The 27,031-nt window shown below is 37.3% G+C and overlaps 1 protein-coding gene and 1 long non-coding RNA gene across 4 annotated transcripts in view; one reads left to right on the top strand and one right to left on the bottom strand.

The window, feature by feature from the left end:
* The window catches only part of LOC309654371, a 350,754-nt gene that overhangs the window by 165,587 nt on the left and 158,136 nt on the right, over window positions 1-27,031 (bottom strand). The window lies entirely within an intron of this gene.
* The window catches only part of DNAAF4 (dynein axonemal assembly factor 4), a 118,128-nt gene that overhangs the window by 85,816 nt on the left and 5,281 nt on the right, over window positions 1-27,031 (top strand). For all 3 annotated transcript variants that reach the window (XM_082446905.1, XM_082446904.1, XM_082446903.1), the window contains exons 6-9: window positions 4,015-4,160; window positions 5,465-5,574; window positions 25,058-25,211; window positions 26,403-26,508. In XM_082446905.1, coding sequence (XP_082303031.1) covers window positions 4,015-4,160; window positions 5,465-5,574; window positions 25,058-25,211; window positions 26,403-26,508 — 516 coding nt within the window. The remainder of the gene's footprint in view (window positions 1-4,014; window positions 4,161-5,464; window positions 5,575-25,057; window positions 25,212-26,402; window positions 26,509-27,031) is intronic.

The raw sequence follows: 27,031 nt of genomic DNA, 5'->3' as shown, positions 1-27,031 counted from the left end.
TCTCTTACTTCGTCCCAGCTTACCCTTCCCCCTCTCCGTGTCCTCAAGTCCATTCTCTATGTCTGCGTCTTTATTCCTGTCTAGTAGTTCTTTAATAAAGATCTGAATGTTAAGTTCAGTTATTTTTATTTTGTTATTATTATTCAATGATGTTTTACATGGTTGTAGAATTCAAGATTGACAGTTATTTTCCATCAGTAATTTGAAGATATGTTTCTATTGCCTTCTGACTTCTAATATTGCTGCTGGAAGTCTGCTCTTGATTCAATATTGATCCTTTATAAGGTAATCCATCCTTTGTCTCTGGTTGCTTTAAAATTCTTCACTTTGGTATATGTTGATTTTATTACTCTAAGTGCAGTTTTATATTTATTCATCTCATAATATCAGAACTTGGAGTATAGTTTCACTCAAAGAACGTATGTCTTACCTCAGTTCTGGGAAGTTATAAGCTGTTGTTTTCAAATAGCAAATTGTTTTCAAATTGCCTTTATCTTCCTTGGCTGCGTTCTGTATAATATCCTCAGATCTGTCTTCTAGTTTGCAAATTTTCTTCAAATATGCCTAATGTGCTGTTAAACTTGTCCTAGAGGTTTTCAATTTCAGGGACAGTATTTTTCATTTTGCAAGTTCTGTTTGCTTCTTTCATACCTGTTTGTTCTTTTTTCATTCCTTAGTTTTTCATTATGGATTTTAGCCTGTCTTAGCTCTTTAAGTAAGCATGTTTTAAATTATTATAGTCTCTTTCAGATTGTTCTGTTATTTCAAATTCTTAATAGGCCAGTCTTCCTGTTTGTTGTGTCTGCTGACTGTTCTCCATACTGTAAGGAAGAAACGTACCTTGTATCCACATGTGATTTGTAGTTTTTGTTTGTGTGCTCATCTTCAGCACGGATTATTTTTATGTGTGCATATGAGGAAATTTCGTGTGTCCTGGTTTGCAGAAGTAAGAATTCCTCGGAAGGGATACCTGAAGTTTAGGTTTCTCACGAGAGATGTTTTTTCTTCTCTTATCCAGAGCCCCAGGAAGAGGCATGCTTCACTTTCCTGGGGTTGTGGACAGAGATTTTATGTGTCCATTTCACTGAGAGTGTAGCCCTTCTCAGGCTGTAATTGCCTTTTCAGCTCTCACCTCTGTACCTATATCAGCATTAAATTTCCAGCCTTTATCCTTTATATATAGTCTCTAATATATATATGTATAATATATAGTATATTCATATATATAAAATTTCAGATACAGATATGGATATCTAGATAGATATATACCATCATAGGTATACCTATCTAGATATCTATATCTATATCTGAAATCTTTCCAAGTAGCTTTTTGTCAGCTGTCAGCTTTTTTTTTTTTTTTTTAATTTTTATTTATTTATTTATTTATTTATGGCTGTGTTGGGTCTTTGTTTCTGTGCGAGGGCTCTCTCCAGTTGCGGCAAGTGGGGGCCACTCCTCATCGCGGTGCACGGGCCTCTCACTATCGTGGCGTCTCTTGCTGCCAAGCACAGGCTCCAGCCGCGCAGGCTCAGTAGTTGTGGCTCACAGGACCAGCCGCTCCGCGGCATGTGGGATCCTCCCAGACCAGGGCTCGAACCCATGTCCCCTGCACTGGCAGGCAGACTCTCAACCACTGCGCCACCAGGGAAGCCCAGCTGTCAGCTGTTGAGATTACCCTGGCTATAAGTTGCTGATAAGCCTTTTCTTTTGCATACTTTTTGAACTGAACTATGTACTTGAAACTTTTGTTTATTTGTTATATTTTTATCAAGCGTTTTATGTGTTCATAGCATTTTGTCTGCTTGTAAAATTGTGTGTTAAAGTTTGTAAAAACTTTAACCTATGCTGCTGAAAACAGAAAGCTAATTTCTTTGTATGTTTTTCTGTGTGTCTTATTTTACTGTAAGAGTTTGAAAGCTAGATATCCTATTTTTAATGTAACTCATGGTCACCGTAATGATTTCCATAAGCATTTTCAAATGTTTATTCATTTACTTTTATTTAGCAAAGTTAATAGCAAAGTAATTTTTAAATTTCTCATTATGGAAGAATAGTGCTTCTTCCCTCCATATTGTGTATCCTAGTAATCATTAGTATAAAATGTGAACTTATATACTTCATTTTTACTTTTTATTCTGTTTTCCTTCTGTTGTAGTAACATTAAAAAATCTTACAACATTTTTTTGTGTGTTTTAGAAAACCTATCCTTTTTCATTTTTACCCTCAGGTTTCCCAGTTCTGAGTTCTTAATTTTATTTGTCCATGTTCTGGAACATTTCTTTGAGTAATTTATTCAGGAAACATGGCTAGATGGTATATTTACTTAGTTCTTACATATCTAGGAATGTCTCTTGGCTTCACAAGTGAACAACCGTTTACCAGGCTATAAAATTCTTAGGACATTGTGTTAGGTAGGTTCAAGCCAACTGCTGAAATAAAGAGGTCCAAAGTTATAGATCAAATAAGATAGAAATTGAATTCTCTGTAATCTAAGACTTATTATGTAACAGCAATCAGTCTAGGCCTGATAGATGGCTTTGTTCCACAGGGCCATCTAGGCTGGTGGGGCCACATCAATCATCACATCATTTGGCTTCCACTTCTGGGTCCAAGGTGGATGCTGCAGTTGGCATTGTTTTTTAGCCAGTGGGAAGGGGAAAGAGGAAGTCCACTGCGAGTAGATTTACATGTAAGATAATGATCCATCAGTTTTATACAGCACTTGTATTCATATTCTATTGTCTCAGGTCTGGCACATAACTACACCTACTCTTAAGGGAGGCTGGATTTTGTAGATTCTACCTTGGCACAGTAGATTCTATTACTAAAAGAAAGAGGGGAGGATGGGTAGGATACTGCATTCCCAACCACAATCATCTGTGGAAATTTTTTGTTCAAATTTTTGTTAATGTTACTTTCTTTGTTTGAGTCCTTATTCTTTCTTCCTTGCTCCCTTCCTCCCTCCCTTTGAAATGTTAATTCATGCCATTTTCAATTTTTCTTTAAAGTGGAAGTTTTATTTTTTATTTTTTAAAAATTTTCTCTTTTTTTCAGACATTTTAAAAAATATATGAATTTATTTATTTTTGGCTGAGTTGGGTCTTTGTTGCTGCATGCAGGCTTTCTCTACTTGCGGCGAGTGAGGGCTACTCTTCGTTGTGGCTCACGGGCTCTAGGCGCGTGGGCTTCAGTAGTTGTGGCACCCAAGCTTAGTTGCTCTGCAGCATGTGAGATCTTCCCAGACCAGGGCTTGAACTCGTGTCCTCTGCATTGGCAAGCAGATTCTTAACCACTGCGCCATTTCCACTTCCCTAAATTGGAAGTTTTATATCTTAATTTTATGTGTTCATTTTATATCAAGGATATTAACTCTCTGTCATGTTTCTGGAAAATCTTTTTTTTAAACAATTTTGATATTTGCCTTTTAAATCTGTATATCGTGTTTTTAGTACTTTTCCTTTTTAGTACCTTTCCTTCCCTTTATTCATATAGTTTATATTCTAACACATAGATTAATTTCTCCTCTTGTATTGACTTAATAATTATTACATCTAACTACCTTTATACAAATGTATAGCCTTTCATTACAACTCTTTGCCTGTTCCCATTAGCTGTCTTTAATAGCTGAAAAACTTTTATGTCATCACCAGGGAGCTTATAGAAGATACTGATACCGGAGCTTAAGGAAAGTGATGGCTTTGCCTAGGTGCCCTCCTCTAGAGTTGATGTAGATTAAGTTGCCTAGAGTGGCTTCCTCTATAGTGAATGTAAGTTAGACACTGTGTGGTTTAACAAACAGAACCCCAGAAAAGTAGCTGAGGTCACTGATGAAAGAACAGATAATTAGCTGCCATAATTTCAATGAGGGATTTTACATTCCTTATTGTAGAAAATATGTTTGGATTATTTGTATAGGATTTTAGAAGTAGCTTTAATGTGTAATTACCTTAAAAGTCAGTTTGTTAACTAGGAAATGAGAGATAAATAACTTAGTTGCTGATATTGTTTTTGAAGGGAGAAATTCAGAAAATATATTTTTTGAGAAGTTAAAGGAAGACAGTATTCCTGCTCCTCGCTCTGTCGGCAATATTAAAATCAACTTTACCCCTCGAGTATTCCCAACTGCTCTCCGGGAATCACAGGTAGCAGAAGAAGAGGAGGTTGGTATACTTGCTGTTAGTTACAGTGACCACAATGAAAATATTTTTTATTCCATATATTGAAACTGTTACTGGGTCTGAATTTTTAAAGTAGTCATTAAGCTAAAGATATTACTTCATGAAAAAATTTAATATTTCCTTTTGACAAAAATATATTTTGCAGGATTTTCTTTTTTTTTTGGCTCCAGAATGCTGATGAGAAAACACTGATTTAATATCCAGTGTTGTTGCTTATCCCAGGAGATAAAATGTTGCATGTGCATTTATTTTATCAAATACATCATTTTCCATAATAGATTTGTAAACTTTGGGTCAGTGTATGTTGCGGTAAGAAAAGATTTGTAAATTTATTACTTTATTACAATTAATTATTAATATCAAGTATTTCTAATGTGACATTTGGCATTAATAGCTTTCATTCATTTATAAATTCCTGAGCTCTGGGATTTTGAATATTGTATATTTAGTTGTGTAAGCACTAAGAACTGCTTTTTTTTTTTTTTTTTTTTACTGTAAGGTGTGAACTGATACCTCTCTCAATTGAAAAGTTGTAGAAATAATTGAATCTCCTTAAGATATAATGACAATTTATAAATATTAACTTTTTTCTTATTATTAACAGCATATTTCTATATTTTATTATTAAAGTATCACTGTAACTATAAAATTATAATTATTTAAAAAATCATTTATATATTTTTATAATGTAAAAAATATATATATATTATAAACAAGAAAAATAAAACAATATTCACATGAACTCCCAGAAATTTGGATGAAATTTGGACTAGAAATTTTTATACATTTGATCTTGATCAGCTAGTGAAGTTTAAAAAAAAGCTTAAAGATGTATAAAAACTAGAAGTTTAAAATCACCACCATCAAATATTTTATCAGTCTGCTCAGACTGCTATAACAAAGTACATAGACTGGGTGGCTTAAAGAACAGGCAATTATTTCTCACAGTTCTGGAGGCTGGGAAGACCAAGGTCAGGATGCTGGGGTGGGGTGGGGTGGGGAAGAGCATGCCCTCTGGTCTCTCCCTCTTCTTATAAGGACACTAACCTTATGATGGAAGTCTCATACTCATAACCTCATCCAAGCTTAATTATCGCCCAAAGGCCCCATCTCCAAATACCATCACATTGGTGATTAGGGCTTCAACATATGAATTTTGGAGGACACAAACATTCAGTCCATAACAAATAGTATTTCCATCTTGTATAGGAAAATGGAAAATCTAAAAGTAACTTTTAATAAAACAAGACTTTTGTGTCCTTCATTAAACTTCATTCTCATTTCAGTGGCTACATAAACAAGCAGAGGCACGAAGAGCAATGAATACTGACATTCCTGAACTTTGTGATTTAAAAGAAGAGGAAAAGAACCCAGAATGGTTGAAGGACAAAGGAAAGTAAGTTGTTTGAACTCTGGCCATGAGACTTAAAATAAATTTATGTAGATATTAATACTTACATATTTTCTAGTTATCTTGACGTGTGTGTGTGATTTTTGGGGAGAAATAATGCAAATATGCCAATTCTGTAGGTAATGCTTCCATATTTAAAAAGTCAGATCTTATAACAATTAAATAAGGCTCTTATTTTTATTGCTTTTGTATTTATATGTCATGGAAATGAAAAATATCATGTCTTTTGGATTGCTTATCAAAATCCCTTTTTAAATCACTTAACGTTTAACATAAGTCCTTCATAATACTTCCCTTAAAATCATGGTTCTTTAAAAGTGTAGCTACTTTGATTAGTCATATCCATCTTTAAAAGATTATCAAATTATCCTATAAATTATCATTTTATATCCAGACAATCCTTTTATTTATTTATACGTGGCTCTATGTGTAACCTTTTAGACAATTAACAACAATGAATTCTGCTATATTCTGTGGTAATTTGAGTTAATATTTTGAGGCAATTGTAGACATTATTTATCTCATTTTATACACTTTTGTATTATTTTCCTATTGCTGCCATAGCAAGCTACCACAAACTTAGTGGCTTAAAACAATACAAGTTTATTATCTTATAGTTCTGGAGGTCAGAAGTCTAAAATGGGTTTTGCTGGGCTAAAATCAAGATATCAGTTGCAATCCTTCTGGAGGCTGTAAGGGAGAATCTATTTTCTTGGGTTTTCCAGCTTTGAGACTGCCCACATTCCTTGGCTTATGGCCCCCAACCAGCAGTTGCGTCACTCTGGACTTTGCTTCCAATTTCCTTGTCTGACTCTGGCTCTCCTGCCTCCCTCTTTTATAAGTGCCCTTATAACTACATTAGTCCCACTTGTATAATCCAGGATAATCTCCTACCGCAAGATCCATAACTTAATCACTTCTGCAAGGTTCTTTCTAACTAACCATTTTAGTTAATATATTCACAGGTTTTGGGGATTAGGATGTGGACATCTTTGGTGGGGAGATTTATCTGTCTAACCACAAAGTCTGTGTTTTTCTTTTCTCATCTTCTCTCTGTTCTTTCTTGGTCTTTTCTCATATCTGATAACAACACCAGAGATTGATTTGTGGAGTTGAGCTGGAGTTAACAATTTTTCTGAAGTTCAGAAGCCTGGGGCTGACAGGTTTGTTCCTCTTACTCCCAACAAAAATCCCCTCTCCTTCTCTCCCTTCTTCTCCATCTATTGAACCATTAAATAAACATCTCTTGATTGCTTGTGGTTTGTCAGACTGTAGGCTAGGCTCTGAGCTACAGAGATCAGTAGAGGAGAGAGACATATACAAATACTTATAACACTGTGTGGGAAGTACAATACATAGAAAGAACAAGGTAAAATGAGAATACAGAAGAGGGGCACCTAACCTTAAAGGAAGGAAGGTAGTTTCAGGAAGAGCTTCCTAAAGATTATAGCACATGAGCTCCTCTTAATGATAAGTAGGAGTTTCAGGAGGAAGGACAGAAAGGCATTCATTTTAAGCAGAGGAGACAGTATGAGCAAAAGCTCAGAGACAAGAATAGGGTGATATATAGGTCAGGAACTGGGTAGTTTATTGCTTGCTAAAACATAAATTTGATGCTAGGAATAATGCCAAATGAACCTAGAAAAATAGGCAGTGGCCTCGTGTTATTCTTATATTTTATTCTGTAAGGTGGGGAAAAATGTGTTTCAGAAACTATGGCAGAGGTCTTGAACCATGATGACATTGTTATAGGGTGAAGAGGAGAGCAATGTGAGAAATACTCAGGAGGTAAAATAGGGAGGACTTCTTGAGTGATTGTTGGGGAGTGAGAGAAGAGTAGTTGTGGGCGAATTTGGGTTTCTAATTTGAATGATTGATTATATGATGCCACCAACTGAATTAGAGAACTCTAGAAGAGGGCCATTTAGGAGGGAATGTAGGTAAGTTCAGTTTTGAATATGTTGAGTTTGAGCTGTCTCTTGGTGAGTCTGGCTGACAGTGTCCAGCAAGTTTGAAACTCAGGGGAGAGGCCAGCAGTGTATTATGGATTTGGAGGTTATCAGCATTTATGTAGCAGTTGATTTACAAGAGTAGGTGAGATATCTGAAAAGAGCACGAAGACCAGAGGAGTAGTGGCCTAAGGATAAAACCCTGTGACCTACCAACATTTGAAGATCTGGTAAAATAAAGGAGTACACAAAAATACTCCCAGAAGCCAATGGATTAGAAACTTTCAGAGTTTTTGTTTTGTCTTGTTCTTCTTTAAGAATAGACAAGGTTTGAATAGATGTGCAGATGAGACAGAAGAGGTGGCTGAAACGTCCTCGAGAAGAGTGGAGAAAATTGGGTCAAGGCCAAAGGTAGATGGTTTCTCCCGATTTTGTTTTTGTTTTTCCTCCTGTTAAAAGTTGCATTCATTTTTACACTTTATAATAAAGATATATCTTTTGAAAAAAATTTACACTGTACATCAAAGTCCCCCTTGGTTTGTTTTTTTTTTTAACATCTTTATTGGAGTATAATTGCTTTACAGTGGTGTGTTAGTTTCTGCTTTATAACAAAGTGAATCAGTTATACATATACATATGTTCCCATATCTCTTCCCTCTTGCATTTCCCTCCCTCCCACCCTCCCTATCCCACCCCTCTAGGTGGTCACAAAGCACCGAGCTGATCTCCCTGTGCTATGTGGCTGCTTCCCACTAGCTATCTATTTTACGTTTGGTAGTGTATACATGTCCATGCCACTCTCTCACTTTGTCACAGCTTACCCTTCCCCCTCCCCATATCCTCAAGTCCCTTCTCTAGTAGGTGTGTGTCTTTATTCCTGCCTTGCCCCTAGGTTCTTCATGACCATTTTTTTTTTCTTAGATTCCATATATATGTGTTAGCATACAGTATTTGTTTTTCTCTTTCTGACTTACTTCACTCTGTATGACAGACTCTAGGTCCATCCACCTCACTACAAATAACTCAATTTCATTTCATCTTTATGGTTGAGTAATATTCCATTATATATATGTGCCACATCTTCTTTATCCATTCATCTGTTGATGGACTGGACACTTAGGTTGCTTCCATGTCCTGGCTATTGTAAATAGAGCTGCAATGAACATTTTGGTACATGACTCTTTTTGAATTATGGTTTTCTCAGGGTATATGCCCAGTAGTGGGATTGCTTGGTCATATGGTAGTTCTACTTTTAGTTTTTTAAGGAAGCTCCATACTGTTCTCCACAGTAGCTGTATCAATTTACATTCCCACCAACAGTGCAAGAGGGTTCCCTTTTCTCCACACCCTCTCTCCAGCATTTATTGTTTGTAGATTTTTTGATGATGGCCATTGTGACCGGTGTGAGATGATATCTCATTGTAGTTTTGATTTGCATTTCTCTAATGATTAATGATGTTGAGCATTCTTTCATGTGTTTGTTGGCAATCTGTATATCTTCTTTGGAGAAATGTCTATTTAGGTCTTCTGCCCATTTTTGGATTGGGTTGTTTGTTTTCTTGATATTGAGCTGCATGAGCTGCTTGTAAATTTTGGAGATTAATCCTTTGTCAGTTGCTTCATTTGCAAATATTTTCTCCCATTCTGAGGGTTGTCTTTTCATCTTGTTTATGGTTTCCTTTGCTGTGCAAAAGCTTTTCAGTTTCATTAGGTCCCATTTGTTTATTTTCGTTTTTATTTCCCTTTCTCTAGGAGGTGGGTCAATAAGGATCTTGCTGTGATTTACATCATAGAGTGTTCTGCCTGTGTTTTCCTTTAAGAGTTTTATAGTCTCTGGCCTTACATTTAGGTCTTTAATCCATTTTGAGTTTATTTTTGTATATGGTGTTAGGGAGTGTTCTAATTTCATACTTTTACATGAAACTGTGCAGTTTTCCCAGCACCACTTATTGAAGAGGCTGTCTTTTCTCCACTGTATATTCTTACCTCCTTTATCAAAGATAAGGTGACCATACGTGCGTGGGTTTATCTCTGGGTTTTCTATCCTCTTCCATTGATCTATATTTCTGTTTTTGTGCCAGTACCATACTGTCTTGATTACTGTAGCTTTGTAGTATGGTCTGAAGTCCAGGAACCTGATTCCTCCAGCTCTGTTTTTCTTTCTCAAGATTGCTTTGGCTATTCAGGGTCTTTTGTGTTTCCATACAAATTGTGAAATTTTTTGTTCTAGTTCTGTGAAAAATGGCATTGGTAGTTTGATAGAGATTGCATTGAATCTGTAGATTGCTTTGGGTAGTAGAGTCATTTTCACAATGTTGATTCTTCCAATCCAAGAACATGGTATATCTCTCCATCTATTTATATCATCTTTAATTTCTTTCATGAGTGTCTTATAATTTTCTGCATACAGGTCTTTTGTCTCCTTAGGTAGGTTTATTCCTAGATATTTTTTTTAAATTTATTTATTTATTTATTTTTGGCTGTGTTGGGTCCTCGCCTCTGTGTGAGGGCCTTCTCCACTTCCGGCGAGCGGGGGCCACTCTTCATCACGGTGCACGGGCCTCTCACTGTCGCGGCCTCTCCCGTTGCGGAGCACAGGCTCCAGAAGCGCAGGCTCAGTAGTTGTGGCTCACGGGCCTAGCCGCTCCGCGGCATGTGGGATCTTCCCAGACCAGGGCTCGAACCCATGTCCCCTGCACCGTCAGGCAGACTCCCAACCACTGCGCCACCAGGGAAGCCCTATTCCTAGATATTTTATTCCTTTTGTTGCAGTGGTAAAAGGGAATGTTTTCTTAATTTCACTTTCAGATTTTTCATCATTAGTGTATAGGAATGCTAGAGATTTCTGTGCATTAATTTTGTATCCTGCTACTTTACCAAATTCATTGATTAGCTCTAGTAGTTTTCTGGTAGCATCTTTAGGATTCTCTATGTATAGTATCATGTCATCTGCAAACAGTGACAACTTTACTTCTTCTTTTCCGATTTGGATTCCTTTTATTTCTTTTTCTTCTCTGATTGCTGTGGCTAAAACTTCCAAAACTATGTTGAATAATAGTGGTGAGAGTGGGCAACCTTGTTTTGCTCCTGATCTTATTGGAAATGGTTTCAGTTTTTCACCATTGAGGACGATGTTGGCTGTGGGTTTGTGATATATGGCCTTTATTATGTTGAGGAAAGTTCCCTCTATGCCTACTTTCTGGAGGGTTTTTATCATAAATGGGTGTTGAATTTTGTCAAAAGCTTTCTCTGCATCTATTGAGATGATCATATGGTTTTTCTCCTTCAGTTTGTTAATATGGTGTATCACATTGGTTGATTTGTGTATATTGAAGAATCCTTGCATTCCTGGGATAAACCCCACATGATCATGGTGTATGATCCTTTTAATGTGCTGTTGGATTCTGTTTGCTAGTATTTTGTTGAGGATTTTTGCATCTATGTTCATCAGTGATATTGGCCTGTAGTTTTCTTTCTTTGTGACATCTTTGTCTGGTTTTGGTATCAGGGTGATGGTGGCCTTGAAGAATGAGTTTGGGCATGTTCCTCCCTCTGCTATATTTTGGAAGAGATTGAGAAGGATAGGTGTTAGCTCTTCTCTAAATGTTTGATAGAATTCACCTGTGAAGCCATCAGGTCCTGGCCTTTTGTTTGTTGGAGGATTTTTAATCACAGTTTCAATTTCAGTGCTTGTGATTGTTCTGTTCATATTTTCTATTTCTTCCTGGTTCAGTCTCCGAAGGTTGTGCATTTCTAAGAATTTGTCCATTTCTTCCAGGTTGTCCATTTTATTGGCATAGTGTTGCTTGTAGTAATCTCTCATGATCCTTTGTATTTCTGCAGTGTCAGTTGTTACTTCTGCTTTTTCATTTCTAATTCTATTGATTTGAGTCTTCTCCCTTTTTCTCTTGATGAGTCTGGCTAATGGTTTATCAATTTTGTTTATCTTCTCAAAGAACCAGCTTTTAGTTTTATTGATCTTTGCTATCATTTCCTTCATTTCTTTTTCATTTATTTCTGATCTGATCTTTATGATTTCTTTCCTTCTGCTAACTTTGGGGTTTTTTTGTTCTTCTTTCTCTAATTGCTTTAGGTGTAAGGTTAGGTTGTTTATTTGAGATGTTTCTTCTTTCTTAAGGTAGGATTGTGTTGCTATAAACTTCCCTCTTAGAACTGCTTTTGCTGCATCCCATAGGTTTTGGGTCGTCGTGTTTTCATTGTCATTTGTTTCTAGGTATTTTTTAATTTCCTCTTTGATTTCTTCAGTGATCTCTTGGTTATTAAGTAGTGTATTATTTAGCCTCCATGTGTTTGTATTTTTTACAGATTTTTTCCTGTAATTGATATCTAGTCTCATAACGTTGTGGTCAGAAAAGATACTTGATACAATTTCAGTTTTGTTGAATTTACCAAGGCTTGATTTGTGACCCGAGATATAATCTGTCCTGGAGAATGTTCCATGAGCACTTGAGAAGAATGTGTATTCTGTTGTTTTTGGAGGGAATGTCCTATAAATATCAATTAAGTCCATCTTGTTTAATGTATCATTTAAAGCTTGTGTTTCCTTATTTATTTTCATTTTGGATGATCTGTCCATTGGTGAAAGTGGGGTGTTAAAGTCCCCTACTTTGATTGTGTTACTGTCAATTTCCCCTTCTATGGCTGTTAGTATTTGCCTTATGTATTGAGGTGCTTCTATGTTGGGTGCATAAATATTTACAATTGTTCTATCTTCTTCTTGGATCGATCCGTTGATCATTATGTGGTGTCCTTCTTTGTCTCTTGTAATCGTCTTTATTTTAAAGTCTATTTTGTCTGATATGAGAGTTGCTACTCCAGCTTTCTTTTGATTTCCATTTGCATGGAATATCTTTTTCCATCCCCTCACTTTCAGTCTGTATGTGTCCCAGGTCTGAAGTGGGTCTCTTGTAGACAGCATATCTACGGGTCTTGTTTTTGGATCCATTCAGCCAGTCTATGTCTTTTGGTTGGAGCATTTAATCCATTTACATTTAAGGGAATTATCGATATGTATGTTCCTATTCCCATTTTCTTAAATGTTTTGGGTTTGTTATTGTAGGTCTTTTCCTTCTCTTGTGTTTCTTGCCTAGAGAAGTTCCTTTAGCATTTGTTGTAAAGCTGGTTTGGTGGTGCTGAATTCTCTTAGCTTTTGCTTGTCTGTAAAGGTTTTAATTTCTCCATCAAATCTGAATGAGATCCTTGCTGGGTAGAGTAATCTTGGTTGTAGGTTTTTCTCCTTCATCACTTTAAATATGTCCTGCTACTCCCTTCTGGCTTGCAGAGTTTCTGCTGAAAAATCGGCTGTTAACCTTATGGGGATTCCCTTGTGTGTTATTTGTTGTTTTTCCCTTGCTACTTTTAATATTTTTTCTTTGTATTTAATTTTTGATAGTTTGATTAATATGTGTCTTGGCGTGTTTCTCCTTGGATTTGTCCTGTATGGGACTCTCTGTGCTTCCTGGACTTGATTAACTATGTCCTTTCCCATATTAGGGAAATTTTCAACTATAATCTCTTCAAATATTTTCTCAGTCCCTTTCTTTTTCTCTTCTTCTTCTGGGACCCCTATAATTCGAATGTTGGTGCGTTTAATGTTGTCCCACAGGTCTCCGAGACTGTTCTCAATTCTTTTCATTCTTTTTTCTTAATTCTGCTCTGCAGTAGTTATTTCCACTATTTTATCTTCTAGGTCACTTATCCGTTCTTCTGCCTCAGTTATTCTGTTATTGATCCCTTCTAGAGAATTTTTAATTTCATTTATTGTGTTGTTCATCACTGTTTGTTTGTGCTTTAGTTCTTCTAGGTCCTTGTTAAACGTTTCTTGTATTTTCTCTCTTCTATTTCCAAGATTTTGGATCATCTTTACTATCATTATTCTGAATTGTTTTTCAGGTAGACTGCCTATTTCCTCTTCATTTGTTAGGTCTGGTGGGTGTTTGCCTCGCTCCTTCATCTGCTGTATGTTTTTCTGTCTTCTCATTTTGCTTAACTTGCTGTGTTTGGGGTCTCCTTTTCGCAGGCTGCAGGTTCGTAGTTCCCGTTGTTTTTGGTGTCTGTCCCCAGTGGCTAAGGTTGGTTCAGTGGGTTGTGTAGGCTTCCTGGTGGAGGGGACTAGTGCATGTGTTCTGGTGGATGAGGCTGGATCTTGTCTTTCTGGTGGGCAGGTCCACGTCTGGTGGTGTGTTTTGGGGTATCTGTGGCCTTATTATGATTTTAGGCAGCCTCTCTGCTAATGGATGGGGTTGTGTTCCTGTCTTGCTAGTTGGCACGGGGTGTCCAGCACTGGAGCTTGCTGGTCGTTGAGTGAAGCTGGGTCTTGGCGTTGAGATAGAGATCTCTGGGAGATTTTCGCTCTTTGATATTACATGGAGCTGGGAGGTCTCTTGTGGACCAGTGTCGTGAACTTGGCTCTCCCGCCTCAGAGGCTGAGCCCTGACACCTGGCTGGAGAACCAAGAGCCTTTCATCCACACAGCTCAGAATAAAAGGGAGAAAAAAATAGAAAGAACGAAAGAAGATAAAATAAAATAAAGTAAAATAAAGTAAAATAAATAAGGTTATTAAAATAAAAAATAAACAATAATTATTAAGAAAAAATTTTTTAAAAGTAAAAATAAAAACAAAAAACGGACAGACAGAACCCTAGGACAAATGGTAAAAGCAAAGCTATACAGACAAAATCACACACAGAAGCATACACATACACACTCACAATAAGAGAAAAAGGGAAAAAATATATATATCTTGCTCCCAAAGTCTGCCTCCTCAATTTGGGATGATTCGTTGTCTATTCAGGTATTCCACAGATGCAGGGTACATCAAGTTGATTGTGGAGCTTTAATCCGCTGCTTCTGAGGCTGCTGGGAGAAATTTCCCTTTCTCTTTTTTCGCACAGCTCCCAGGGTTCAGCTTTGGATTTGGACCCGCCTCTGCATGTAGGTCGCCTGAGGGCATCTGTTTTTCGCTGAGACAGGACGGAGTTAAAGGAGCAGTTGATTCGGGGGCTCTGGCTCACTCAGGCTGGGGGGAGGGAGGGGTACGGATGTGGGGCGAGCCTGCGGCTGCAGAGGCCAGCGTGACGTTGCACCAGCCTGAGGGGCACCGTGCGTTCTCCCGGGGAAGTTGTCCCTGGATCATGGGACCCTGGCAGTGGTGGGCTGCACAGGGTCCCGGGAGGGGAGGTGTGGATAGTGACCTGTGCTTGCACACAGGATTCTTGGTGGCTGCAGTAGCAGCCTTAGCGTCTCATGCCCGTCTCTGTGGTTTGCGCTGATAGCCACGGCTCGCGCCTGTTTCTGGAGCTTGTTTAGGTGGCGCTCTGAATCCCCTCTCTCACGCACCCCGAAACAGTGGTCTCTTGACTCTTAGGCAGTTCCAGACTTTTCCCCGGACTCCCTCCTGGCTAGCTGTGGTGCACTAGCCCCCTTAAGGCTGTGTTTATGCAGCCAACCCCAGTCCTCTCCCTGGGATCCAACCGAAGCCCGAGCCTCAGCTACCAGCCCCCGCCCGCCCCGGCGGGTGAGCAGACAAGCCTCGCGGGCTGGTGAGTGCTACTCGGCACGGATCCTCTGTGCGGGAATCTCTCCGCTTTGCCCTCCGCACCCCTGTGGCTGCGCTCTCCTATATGGCTCCGAAGCTCCCCCCTCCGCCACCCGCAGTCTCCGCCCGCGAAGGGGCTTCTTAGTGTGTGGAAACCTTTCCTCCTTCACAGCTCCGTCCCACTGGTGCAGGTCCCGTCCCTATTCTTTTGTCTCTGTTATTTCTTTTTTCTTTTGCCCTACCCAAGTACGTGGGGAGTTTCTTGCCTTTTGGGAGGCCTGAGGTCTTCTGCCAGTGTTCAGTAGGTGTTCTGTAGGAGTTGTTCCACATGTAGATGTATTTCTGATGTATTTGTGGAGAGGAAGGTGACAGCCACGTCTTACGCTTCCGCCATGTTGAAGCTCCTCCCCCCCTTGGTTTTTACCCAGTCTGCTGGCCTTCTACCTGCCCTGCCCCCCAGGTGTATCCAGTCTAAATTATTTAATTGTGTTTGCTTATCTTTAAGCTGCCATTGTCATAATCACAGTTATTATGTTCATAGCTTGTGGTAGGTTACAAGCGCTTCACATATACTATCTCATTAAATCCTCACAACTGTAATTGGCTAGGAGCCACTGCTTTTGCAATCATTTAACAAATGTTTATTGAGAGGCTAGCAGCTTTACACAAAATAGCTCTTTTAATTCCTTTAGCAATCTAGCTAGTTGGATTTTATCATCTTTATTACGATTTTATGAATGTAGAACAGGGCTAGAGAGGTTACGAAACTTGTCTCAGGTGGTAGTTTATAAGTAGAACCAGGATTGAATCCCAGGTGAATATGATTATGAAGCTTGTGTTTCAGATAGTGCTGTGCACCTCTCACAGATGAATAACATCTTCTTCCTGTCCTTTTGTTCCCATTGTTTAGCCTTCATGAAGGCAGCCCAAGTGGTGTGGCTATGAATTGCTCTTCCTTGCAGCCTGAGAGTACTGAAGTGTGCATAGCTGAATGTGCTCTCCTGTTGGATTGGTTTCTTTGGTCTAGAAAATATTGAAAGATTAAGTTGTAATAGACAGAGTTTATTTTCTGAGATGGAAGGAAAGAAAGTGAAGGCAAGTATGAAACTAGATACAGTTCTAACAATAATTGCTTGGTGGGTACTGTTGAGGGCTCTGCTAGATTAGAGAACGTGAATTCATAGAGATGCTAGTCAGTATAGCTATGTGATTTATCTTCTATAGTGTTTAGTGTTTTGGATTTAAGAATAGATCATTGATGCAAGGTTGGAGTTTTGACTGACAAGTACAGCAGAAGACTAGTAGTGCAGGGGACCAGATTGCTCATGGAAAAATAGCTCAGATATTTAACCATGAAATCTAGGCTGGGTTAGAAAGGAAGAGATGCCCTGAGGGGCCCAGTGGACTAAGAGAAAACAGAGCAGTTAAGAAATTAGAGGGCACTGTAAGGTTGAAGGTTGACTATAAAGGGAAAATTTTGCGGAATAGAAAGTTCTGGTCAGTGGCTGGGATTCCAGAGTTTGATATCGCTGAAGTAGTACAATTCAGGTGATGACAAAGCCCAAGATGTGGCCCAGGGAGTGGGTAGCAAAAGTGAAGTTGAAGGGAAGGTAATTTGAGTTAAGGAGTCCCAGGTATTTCAAGGCTAAATTGATAAATGGGTCATATACATAAGCCTTAGAATCTTCTGGAATTATGGCATAAATTGGGATGGAGACGGATGCTGGGAGCCAGGTTTCAAAGCCCTCAATAAATAAGAGAATAATGCTTGTAAAAAGCCAGTTAGATGACAGTGACTGGAAGGCTATAGGGTAAAGATGTCAGGAGTCCCAAAGGATGATGATTTTTTCATAAAGGGAGAATTACACCTTGGAACTAGCAAAAGCGAGTCTGGAAAATGCCAAGTCCTATGGTCCTAGCCCCTTCCCTGATGGTCCTCAGTAGAGACAGTGGTAGAGATAGCACTGCCCTCTGGAAAGAACCAGGCTTACTTTAAGAAGCATTGTGTGGAAAATTTGAGGATTAAGAAAGGATTGGGGTGGGAGTTGGAGTCAATTATGGCAGAACAGGAATAAGAAAGTGCAAAGGAATAGAGGAGGATGAGAGTAGGAAAGACCAGCAAATACGAACTTTCATGTGAGGACAAAGAAGAAGCATGCTTTTTGATCAGCCCAAAGGTAGCAGGTTGATGGAGATGGTTAGAAAGTCCTTTGGCATAAGATGTTTTTGGTGCTGGGACTGGCTAAACGTCTTAGACAGTGTTTGGTCTGGTTTTATTTTTGATATACTAATGCTGTGATTTCGATTTAAGAGAGGAAAGAGCAGATAAGATCATTGAGCTGAGGTTGGAATTTGACAAGTACAGCAAAAGACGTGTGTGTGTGTGTGTGTGTGTGTGTGTGTGTGTGACCGCTGGCAAAAGCAATGAATTGCCAGCAACCTAGTGCAAAAGTGTACTTGGTTGCAGTCGGGTGTGACTGGTAGATTGTAATCACTTCAGTCTCTGTTGTTTTTTGTACCATTTTGCCTCCCTGCCTCCAATTAGGTAGAATAAGAAAGAGAAGCAAAATAGGAGAAGAAAAGAGTTAAAAATGAGGAGAGATGGAAGAAAACTTATTAACTAGTGACACCCAGAGAAACAAAGTACAGTTAATCATAGAGCCAAGTACAAACAGATAAAAGGAAAGGTACTAATCATTAGAGAGAAATGTATCCTCTCTGGCAATGTAATGCAGTACAAAAGACAGAAACAGACATAATAGAACCCATTCAGAAGCAGTGTTGAATTTAAGCCAGAAGATAAAATACTTTCAAATACTTTCTTCTCCAGAGGCTTTGTTTCATGCTAGCCTTCTATATTTACACAGGCAAAAACAGTCCAACTGTCCTTTATTGTTTTTAAACCCGTGGGTAGAAGTGGACAAGCCTTCCAAAAGAGCAATAGTTTGAGAAAACTGTTTATGGGATTGTATCTACTCGAAAGAGACTCTTAGAAAAAGCCATAGAATGTTTTCATTTTTTTTACCTAGCATTCTACTGCCAAGTCTTAGTTTTAGATGCCAAATCTACGTTTCAGGAAAATTTATAAGCTTAGGTAATTTTATTTGCTCATGAGAACATTTTACCGTTGGCAATTAACATTGTACCAGATAGCTTGTTACTGAGAATATCTCATAAAACAGAGTTTCTGTGCTCTAATTTATATATTCACATGGTGTGTTGTTATTTAACAGCCTTACATGACTCAGAATCTGTAAATAATAGCTACCCTTCCAGTCAGTTATAATCATATAAGGTTAGATGAATCGTTGTTCTTGTCCCACTGATGTTAGTTTGTGCTTGAGTTTTAGCATGCGTTTTTTTGGATGCTCTCTTAACCCCAGACTGAAAGTTCCTTCTTCCCCCACATTAGGACCACTTGAATGCCATCTGCATACGTCACTCTCTACAGCAAATTGTAATGTTAGATAGGAGGAAATTAAGGATATATAATTCTACAATCTAGCGCCCTGCATCATATTACTGTTGTTACATAAAATTACCTACATTAGTTCTAGTGTCTGAATTTTCTTTTTTTTTTCTCTTGGCCTAAGTCAGATTTTATAGCCTGCCCAATACTCCAGTCCTTTTAAGACTGAGGCTCTGCTCTGCTTTTACTTATTTTCTTTCCACCCAAGTTAATTCTCTTCTGAACCCCAGCTTTGTGTGTGGGAGCCTGCTATTTGATGACTGACTAACCTAGTACCAACTTGTGCCAGTCTGAGTTTCTGTTTGCTTGCTGTTTGTGAATTTTCTGTAGCTGCATTCTATCTGCCTGTCTGGATGTCCTTTTACTTCATGTTGGACTTTTTTTTTTTTCCATTTTGGACTTTTTGATACTGATTGTTAACCACCTGTTACCATCTTCTCCCAACACAGCATACAGTTCTACTTGCCAGATTGAATTTCTTTCTAACACTTTGGTTTGGATCCATGCCCTGGCAAGAACTGTGAAGAGTTAACCTACCACAGTTTCATAGGTGCTGACAGAAGTCAGGAGACTCATGAGTCAAAGAGAAAGGACTTCACTATTCAAGGCACATCAAACAGAATGACCTTCGTGTTGGTTCACTCTGCCCCTAAAGTCCCATGGGGCCAATGCAGAGGGGGACCCAGGTGGATGCTGTACACACAGTAGGTTTTGTACCGTAGCTGAGAAGGCCAAGCTTAAGGAACACAGCTTTTTAGAGAGGATTGTAAGCAAACCTGTCCAACTTTTGCCTCACAAGGTGATAATATCTTTATTATACTGAGCAGTGAACAAATCTATTCTTTGCCCCAGAGAGAGACACTATCTCTATCTTCCAAGGCTGTGCTCTATACAAACATCTTCGAAAAGATAGTCCCAAACAGAAGCTGTCAGTGCATCTGACATATGACACGCAGGGTAAAAGACCCATGGAGAATTGTCTCCCAGTATTTACTTGTACTTGCCTACTTTCAGAACAGATCTGCCAAATCTGCCTTGTTGCTCTGCTGCATTTTTTACAACTTTATTTGTTTATGGAGATAAGACAGTTTTCTTATGCTGCTACCTTTTGCCTGACTTAAAGTTTAGAAGCCATATTCTAAGATGACTTCTTTGACATAATTATAATTTTGTTTGTTGATTGTATGTATTTTACAGCCCATAATATTCTGTTGCAGTACAGTCCCTATTATGGCCTAACTTGTCATTTTATTTTGTGTGCAGTGTCCTTTTCCTCCTTCCATCCTGAGTGCTAAATTGTACTGGTTGATGTTCCTTCACTAAGGTGCACTAATACTCAGTTTTAGAAGCTCTTGAGATACCAAGAATGTTTTCTACCCACATAAGATGCTGAAAGAAACAAGGACCTTAAAAGTCTTTTGAGGGGTAGGTGGCTGTTAGAGTCCTTATTACCCACAAAACAGAGCTGTTGTGTCTTGTATTGGAATATGTGTTACTCTCTGCCTCCATTGCTGTTTCTAAGCCCCACTGCTTTTTTTTTTCAAATAAGCAAACATTGTTATAGTTTAACTGGCAGATTTTTTCTTACTATATATAAAATGACGGTGTGACATATAATCTGTAACATCTCAGTATACAAAGAACAGTACTATCAAGGTACAAATTCTACGTCTTGCTTCCTTTAGTCATTTCTTTTTTTTTTCATTAATTTTTATTGGAGTATAGTTGCTTTACAATGTTGTGTTAGTTTCTGCTGTACAGCAAAGTGAATCAGCTATACATATACATATATCTCCTCTTTTTTGAATTTCCTTCCCATTTAGGTCACCACAGTGCATTAAGTAGAGTTCCCTGTGCTATACAGTATGTTCTCATTAGTTATCTATTTTATACCTAGTATCAATATAAGCCCCACTGCTTTTGATTTCTCTTTTGATTTCTGCCCCTTTCTTTACTTCCCTCCACATTGCTTCTTTCTTATCACTCCTGCTTCTTGTAACTTCTCCTATGCTGAACCGTTGCTCAAAATGTTTGGCCCTTTTGGCCATTGCCAATCAGAATGTTTCTTTCTGTACAAAGTCAAACCAATCAATCATCATAAAAATGACAGGAGTGTTCGCAATTGTCCACGTCTCTTTTGCTCTTTCTGTACAGTCAGTACCATAAGGACTCAATGTGTTTTGAATGAGTACTTTTGCATAATTCTTTTCACTGGCATTCCTTTATTTGGAGCCATCAGGCGAGACTTACTGGTTATTAGCTTCTCTGTTTAAATTTGGTGTTCAAAGGCTACTACCCTTAAGACAGAGGTTTAATTTTTTTTCCCTTTCCTTTTGAAATTCAGCTATTTCTGAGTTCAGAACCATTCTGAAAGCCATAAAGCAAATTATGCTTTATTGGTTGTTTGTACTGGTATTGAACTTTAAAGAATGTAATGTTCATTTGGATTTATATTTTAATATATATGTAAACATTAAAAATGTTTAATACTTCATATTTCTTGCTCTTATGCCTCCTACAGTGGCTCTTATTTTTTAAAATTTTTATTGGCGTATAGTTGATTTATAATGTTGTGTTAGTTTCAGGTGTACAGCAAAGTGAATCTGTTATACATATACATATATGCACTCTTTTTTAGATTCTTTTCCCATATAGATCATTATAGAGTGTTGAGTAGAGTTCCTTGTGTTGTACAATAGGTCCTTATTAGTTATCTGTTTTATATATAGTAGTGTGTATATGTCAATCCCAATCTCCCAGTTTATCCCTCTCCCCCCTTTTCCCTCCTGGTAACCATAAGTTTGTTTCCTACATCCTACACTGGTTCTTTTAATACTGCTCATTGTAAGTTCTTCTTCCTTTAGAATTTGGGAGAATTTTTCTGATAAAACTGTTACATTATAAAACTGTAAACTTATGTTAAAGATGAAAAATGGAACTCCAAATGAATGTATTAATATAAGGTTCATATAGATATAAACCAGTGGAATAGATAGCCCAGAAACAACCTTCATATATGAAAATCATATGGTCAAATGATTTTCAACAAGGGTGCTAAGACTATTTAATGGAGAAAGGATGTTGTTTTTCAACAAATGGTGTTGGAAAAACTGGATATCCAGTTTTCATTCCATTTTCAGTCTTTATTCCAAAGAATGAATTTGAACCCTTACCTAACACCATATACAAAAATTAACTCAAAATGGATCAAACACCTAAACATAAGAGCTAAAACTATAAAACTCTTAGGGGAAAACATAGGGTTCTTCATGACATTGGATTTGGCAATATTTCTTGGATGTGACATCAAAAGCACAGGTAACAAAAGAAAAAATGGTTATTTTGGAATGCATCAAAATTAAAAACTTTTGTGCATCAAAGATACTGTCAACAGAGTGAAAAGACAACCCATGGAATAGAGAAAATATTTGCAAATCATATATCTGAAAAGGGTTAATATCAGAGTACATATAAAGAACTTCTACAACTCAACAGCAAAAAATAAACAGCCTGATTAAAAAATGTGCAAAGGACTTAAATAGACCTTTCTTCAAAGATATGCACATGGCTAATAAGCATGTGGAAAGATGCCGAACATCACTAATCATTCAGAAAATGCAAATGAAAAGCACAATGAGATACTACTTCACACACAGAAGGATGGCTATTATTAAAAAAACAAACAAACAACAAAAAAAACCCCAGAAAATAACAAGTGTTGGTGAGGTTGTAGAAAAATTGGAACCTTTGAACACTGTTGGTGGGAATGTAAAATGGTGGTGCACAGTAGAGAAAACAGTACGGAGGCTCCTCAAAAAGTTAAAAATAGAATTACCATATGAGGGAATTCCCTGGCAGTCCAGTGGTTAGGATTCCATGCTTCCACTGCAGGGGGCACGGGTTCGAACCCTGGTTAGGGAACTAAGATCCTGCATGCTGTGCAGCATGACCAAAAAAAAAGAATTCCCATATGATCCAGCAGTTCTGTGTCTAGATATACACACAAAAGTATTGAAAGCAGGGACACAAACAGATATTTGTACACCCATGTTTATAGCAGTGTTATTCACAATAGCCAAAGGGTGAAAGCAACCCAAGGGTCTATTGATGGATAAATGAATAAACAAATGTGATATATCCATATAGTAGACTATTATTCAACCTTAGAAAGGAAGAAAATATTGTCACGTGCTACAACATGATGAACCTTGAAGACATTATGCTAAGTAAAATAAGCTAGGCACAAAAGGACAAATATTGTCCTTATATGACTCCACTTATATGAGGTACCTAGAGGAGTCAAACTCACAGAGACAGAAAAAGAAGGGTGGTTGTCAAAGGTAGGAGGGAATGGGGAGTTATTGTTCAATAGGTATAGAGTTTCATTTTGGTAAGATGAGAAAGTTCTAGATATGGATGGTGCTGATGGTTGTACAAAAGTGTGTAAAGTGTGTATGTATTTAATGCCACTAAGCTGTACACTTAAAAATGGTTAAAATGGTAGATTTTAAAATTAAAATTAAATTAATTTAAAAAGAAGGTTTGTAGTAGACACAGTAGGTTATCTAGCCAAAATGTATCATCTCCTTTTATCCTTGTTGGCAGAGTCCCTATTTTGTTTAGGTGTGTCGACCTTGCCTGTGTGACTTAGGGTGGGGACCCTATCCCAAGTTCAGCTATAAATTCTGATTGACTGCAACAAATCAGGATTACTTTCATTACACTGCTGGTGTGTGTGTATGTTTTATGTATATGTGCAGTAATGTTTATTATAATATTGTTTATAAAAGCTAAGTATTGGGAAACAAAACACCTAACTGTCTATCAGTAGGAGGAGACTGGTTTTAGAAATCCTTGCACAAATGAGAGAGTGGTCTGTAAAAATCTCTGTAAAAATAGTATATCTCTATATTTATTAACATGGACAGATGGTCATATTGTTGAATTTTTTTAAAAGTTCCCAAACAGCAGTATATAGCATTGAGGAGTGAAACGGGAGAGAGAGAGAATGGGTAGAAGGATTGAGAACAGGAGAAACTGGTGGGTTTTTTAAGGCAAAATATTTTTTAAAGGTAGATATTTTTGGTCAGTGAGATGGGAAAGGAAGTGAACTGGGAGATTTCTGGGCAAGGTTTTCTAGCTCACAAGGAGCATATATCAGAAAATACTGTCCCATTTTCTTCTAATGAATATTGTGCCTGAATGTGGCACCTTGAACTATGCATGAGGAAAACCAGCTCCAGGATGAAGTAGCTGCTGAGTCCAGTAGGGTAGAGAAATGGAAGGAACCTGAGGCCTTGATAAGATCCTCGTTCTGCTGGTCATATTGGGCATGGAGCCTTTGCCTCTGAACTTGCTTAATGTGAGGTGATCTATTTCCTTCCTTGTTTACACCAGTTTGAGTTGAGGTTTTGTTACTTGCAGTCAGAAACATCCTAGCTGAAATGAGACATTTCAGAAAGCTAAACTGTTCCCACAGAATTAGCTTTTCTTGTTTGTGGAAGTTATTTTAAACTTGAGTCAGGCTTAGGTTAGATGTCACAGTGGTGTCATTTTACCTTTTATTCATGATTCGCTGGCTCCTTTTATGGGTCTACTTTTGAAGTCATCGTGTTTATTATTCTAGAATTGTAAAGTGTACAGTACAATCGACTGGAAATGAATACAAAGTGTTGTTTATATGGCACTTTTATATTTGGCAAAGTATTTTCTATTTTCCTTATGTTTATGCATTTTTCGAAATACCAGGAATTGTACATGAAAAACAAAAAAGAAACTTTATGTTTTAAATACATCCTTTAATTATGTACGTCTCTTTATTTGAAGAGAATTTTGGAAGGTTTGAACTGAAAGAGTGTATTTATTAGGATGCTTTTGTTTTGCAAGTAACTGAGAAACCCAATTTAAACTGACTTAATGTTTAAAGGAATTTATTGGGTTATATAACTAAAAAGCTAAAGGTGTGTTACATTTCGGGTAAAGCTGGGTCCAACAGCTTAACTGCCTTTTTATCCTTTTCATAATTCAATAGTATCAACTTTATTCTAGTGCTAGCTCCTCCCACAGTATTAAAAATGGTCAGCAACAATTTGGGCTTATGTGCTTTCTTCATTTGTGTCCAGCAGGGGGAGTTTTCCCAATTTTTCGTTCTCCAACGTTGGTAATCAAATCACAGGCTTCATTCTGAATAGACCAGTTTAGGTCATAAATCCATCCCTTTGTCAATCATTGTAGCAGGGAGGATGGAAATATGCCTATTGGCTTAAGCTACTGATTGGCTACCCTTGGAGGTGGAGGTGAGGTCAGTCCCGTTCAGATTACATGCTGATGTATGGAGGATAGGTGGGCTTAGTGCCACCCAGAATGTCCATTTTACAAGGAATGGAAAGAAAGGAAGCCATCCATCCCCTGTGCCAAATATCATTAGATATTATTTCTGTGTTTCTCTTTTAGTGTTACATTGTTTTTCTTTTGTGTTTTCATCTCATTAGCAAATTGTTTGCAACAGAAAACTATTTGGCAGCTATTAATGCATACAACTTAGCCATAAGACTAAATAATAAGATTCCACTACTATATTTGAATCGGGCTGCTTGCCATCTAAAACTGAAAAACTTACACAAGGCCATAGAAGATTCTTCTAAGGTATGTATATCTATTTATTTATATATGGTGCTTTAAAATTGTTATGCTCCTATTTATTGGTTTAAATGGTGCCCTTATCTTTTGTCAGTTAAATTTGAATAAATGAGATGCAAGGATTTTAAGAATCTTGCTTATCACATCTTTTTACTGAAAAAAAAAATATATATATTTTTTTGGCCGTGCCACATGGCTTGCAGGATCTTAGTTCCCCAACTAGGGATCGAACCTGTGTCCCCTGCATTGGAAGCACAGAGTCCTAACCAATGGACCCCCAGGGAATTCCCCCCAAAAAGAATTTTTTTAATGGACAAGGAACTAGTGTTTCTTGAGACTTCAAATTAGATTAGAGATCCCCTATCAATTGCCCTGGTGTATCAATTGAAGTTCAGAAGGAAATTAGTAAATGGTTGTCAGTTTGTGCTCACCTTTTTTCTTATTAAAGTTTTGCAGACTTAATGCGAGATAGAAGAACACTTGGTGTCACTACTGCTTGCACAGTAAAAGGATATCTCCATGATCATTTTTCCATTTTCAGAGTAATTTAGTATATTCTAATTTCCATTATGAATATCATGTCATTATCTTAAACTTCTAGTTTTTTCTTTTTTTTTCCCCCCATATCAAAGTAACTTGTTTTAAGGGAAATCACATGCAAAATCTCTTATGTGTCTCCTTGAGATTGAGGATACGGAGGAAACAATCAAGTCCTCATATTTTGATCTCATTAAGCTATTGAAGATCTGACAATATTTTTATGATCCAGTTTTCCTATTAGTAGCATAATTTCAGGCACAAACAAATATTTATTGAATGAATGAATAAACTGAATCACCAAATTTAAATATAGAAGCATTATATATAGTATATATAATACTATAATTAATAGCATTAATTAAATTAATGCTATTTAATCATCCCTGCTAGTAAAGGTAAAGCTGTAGAGGTTTCAAATGATAAACTAAATCATAAGTTTGGGGGCAAGGGTATGAATCTCATATAGGAACAATTGAACAAGTCCTAAAATTGTTCAACATAAATGTATGTATTTGATAAATTCCTGTCCTAGTTAAGCCAAAAATTTAGGTGGGTGAGGGCTTGAGGCTTGTTTTAAAGTTGAGTTTTATCATGTTTTTGCTCAAGTTTAAATTAGGAAATTATATTTTTCCCTATTTTTTTTTTTCTTTTTGTAAGGCACTAGAATTATTGACACCACCTGTTGCAGACAATGCTAATGCAAGAATGAAGGCACATGTACGACGTGGAACAGCATTCTGTCAACTAGAATTGTATGTAGAAGGTAAGAAATGACAGAAATGTTTTAAGTTCGAAGTTATACTCTAAAAAAAATGTCATTGCCATTATTCAAGATGACTCCATTATTTTATACTTCTGGCATTTAATTTATTCTTTGCAATTTATCTGACAAAACAAAAGATGATTTGAAATATTTTAAAAAATCATTGTTGTAGAAGGGAATTAACACAAGATATAAACATCTTCCTAGGTCTAGGGAGATGCTGTAGTATCAGACAAGTTTTTTTGTGGAAAGATGTGTGATAAATGAGTCACTTAAGATATAATGGAAATTTTAAAATGACCTTCTTTGGTCAGACACACAGACACTACATACATACATATATACATATATACATTCATAAGCTCAGAAATAACTGATCTACCACAATGTATGATCAATTGCTTATTTTTGTGAGACCGTACTAAGGTTTGTAATTCAGTCTCGTGTATGGAAGCCATATTTATTTAATTTTTATTGTTTTAATTTAATTTAATTTTTATTGTTTTTCATTTTTAATGTAATT

The sequence above is a fragment of the Balaenoptera physalus genome (genome assembly GCF_965194825.1).
Source record: "Balaenoptera physalus genome assembly, chromosome: 2".
Taxonomy (NCBI): Eukaryota; Metazoa; Chordata; class Mammalia; order Artiodactyla; family Balaenopteridae; genus Balaenoptera; species Balaenoptera physalus.
The sequence above is the reverse complement of the archived record's forward strand: the minus strand, read 5'-3'. Positions and strand labels throughout refer to the sequence as shown.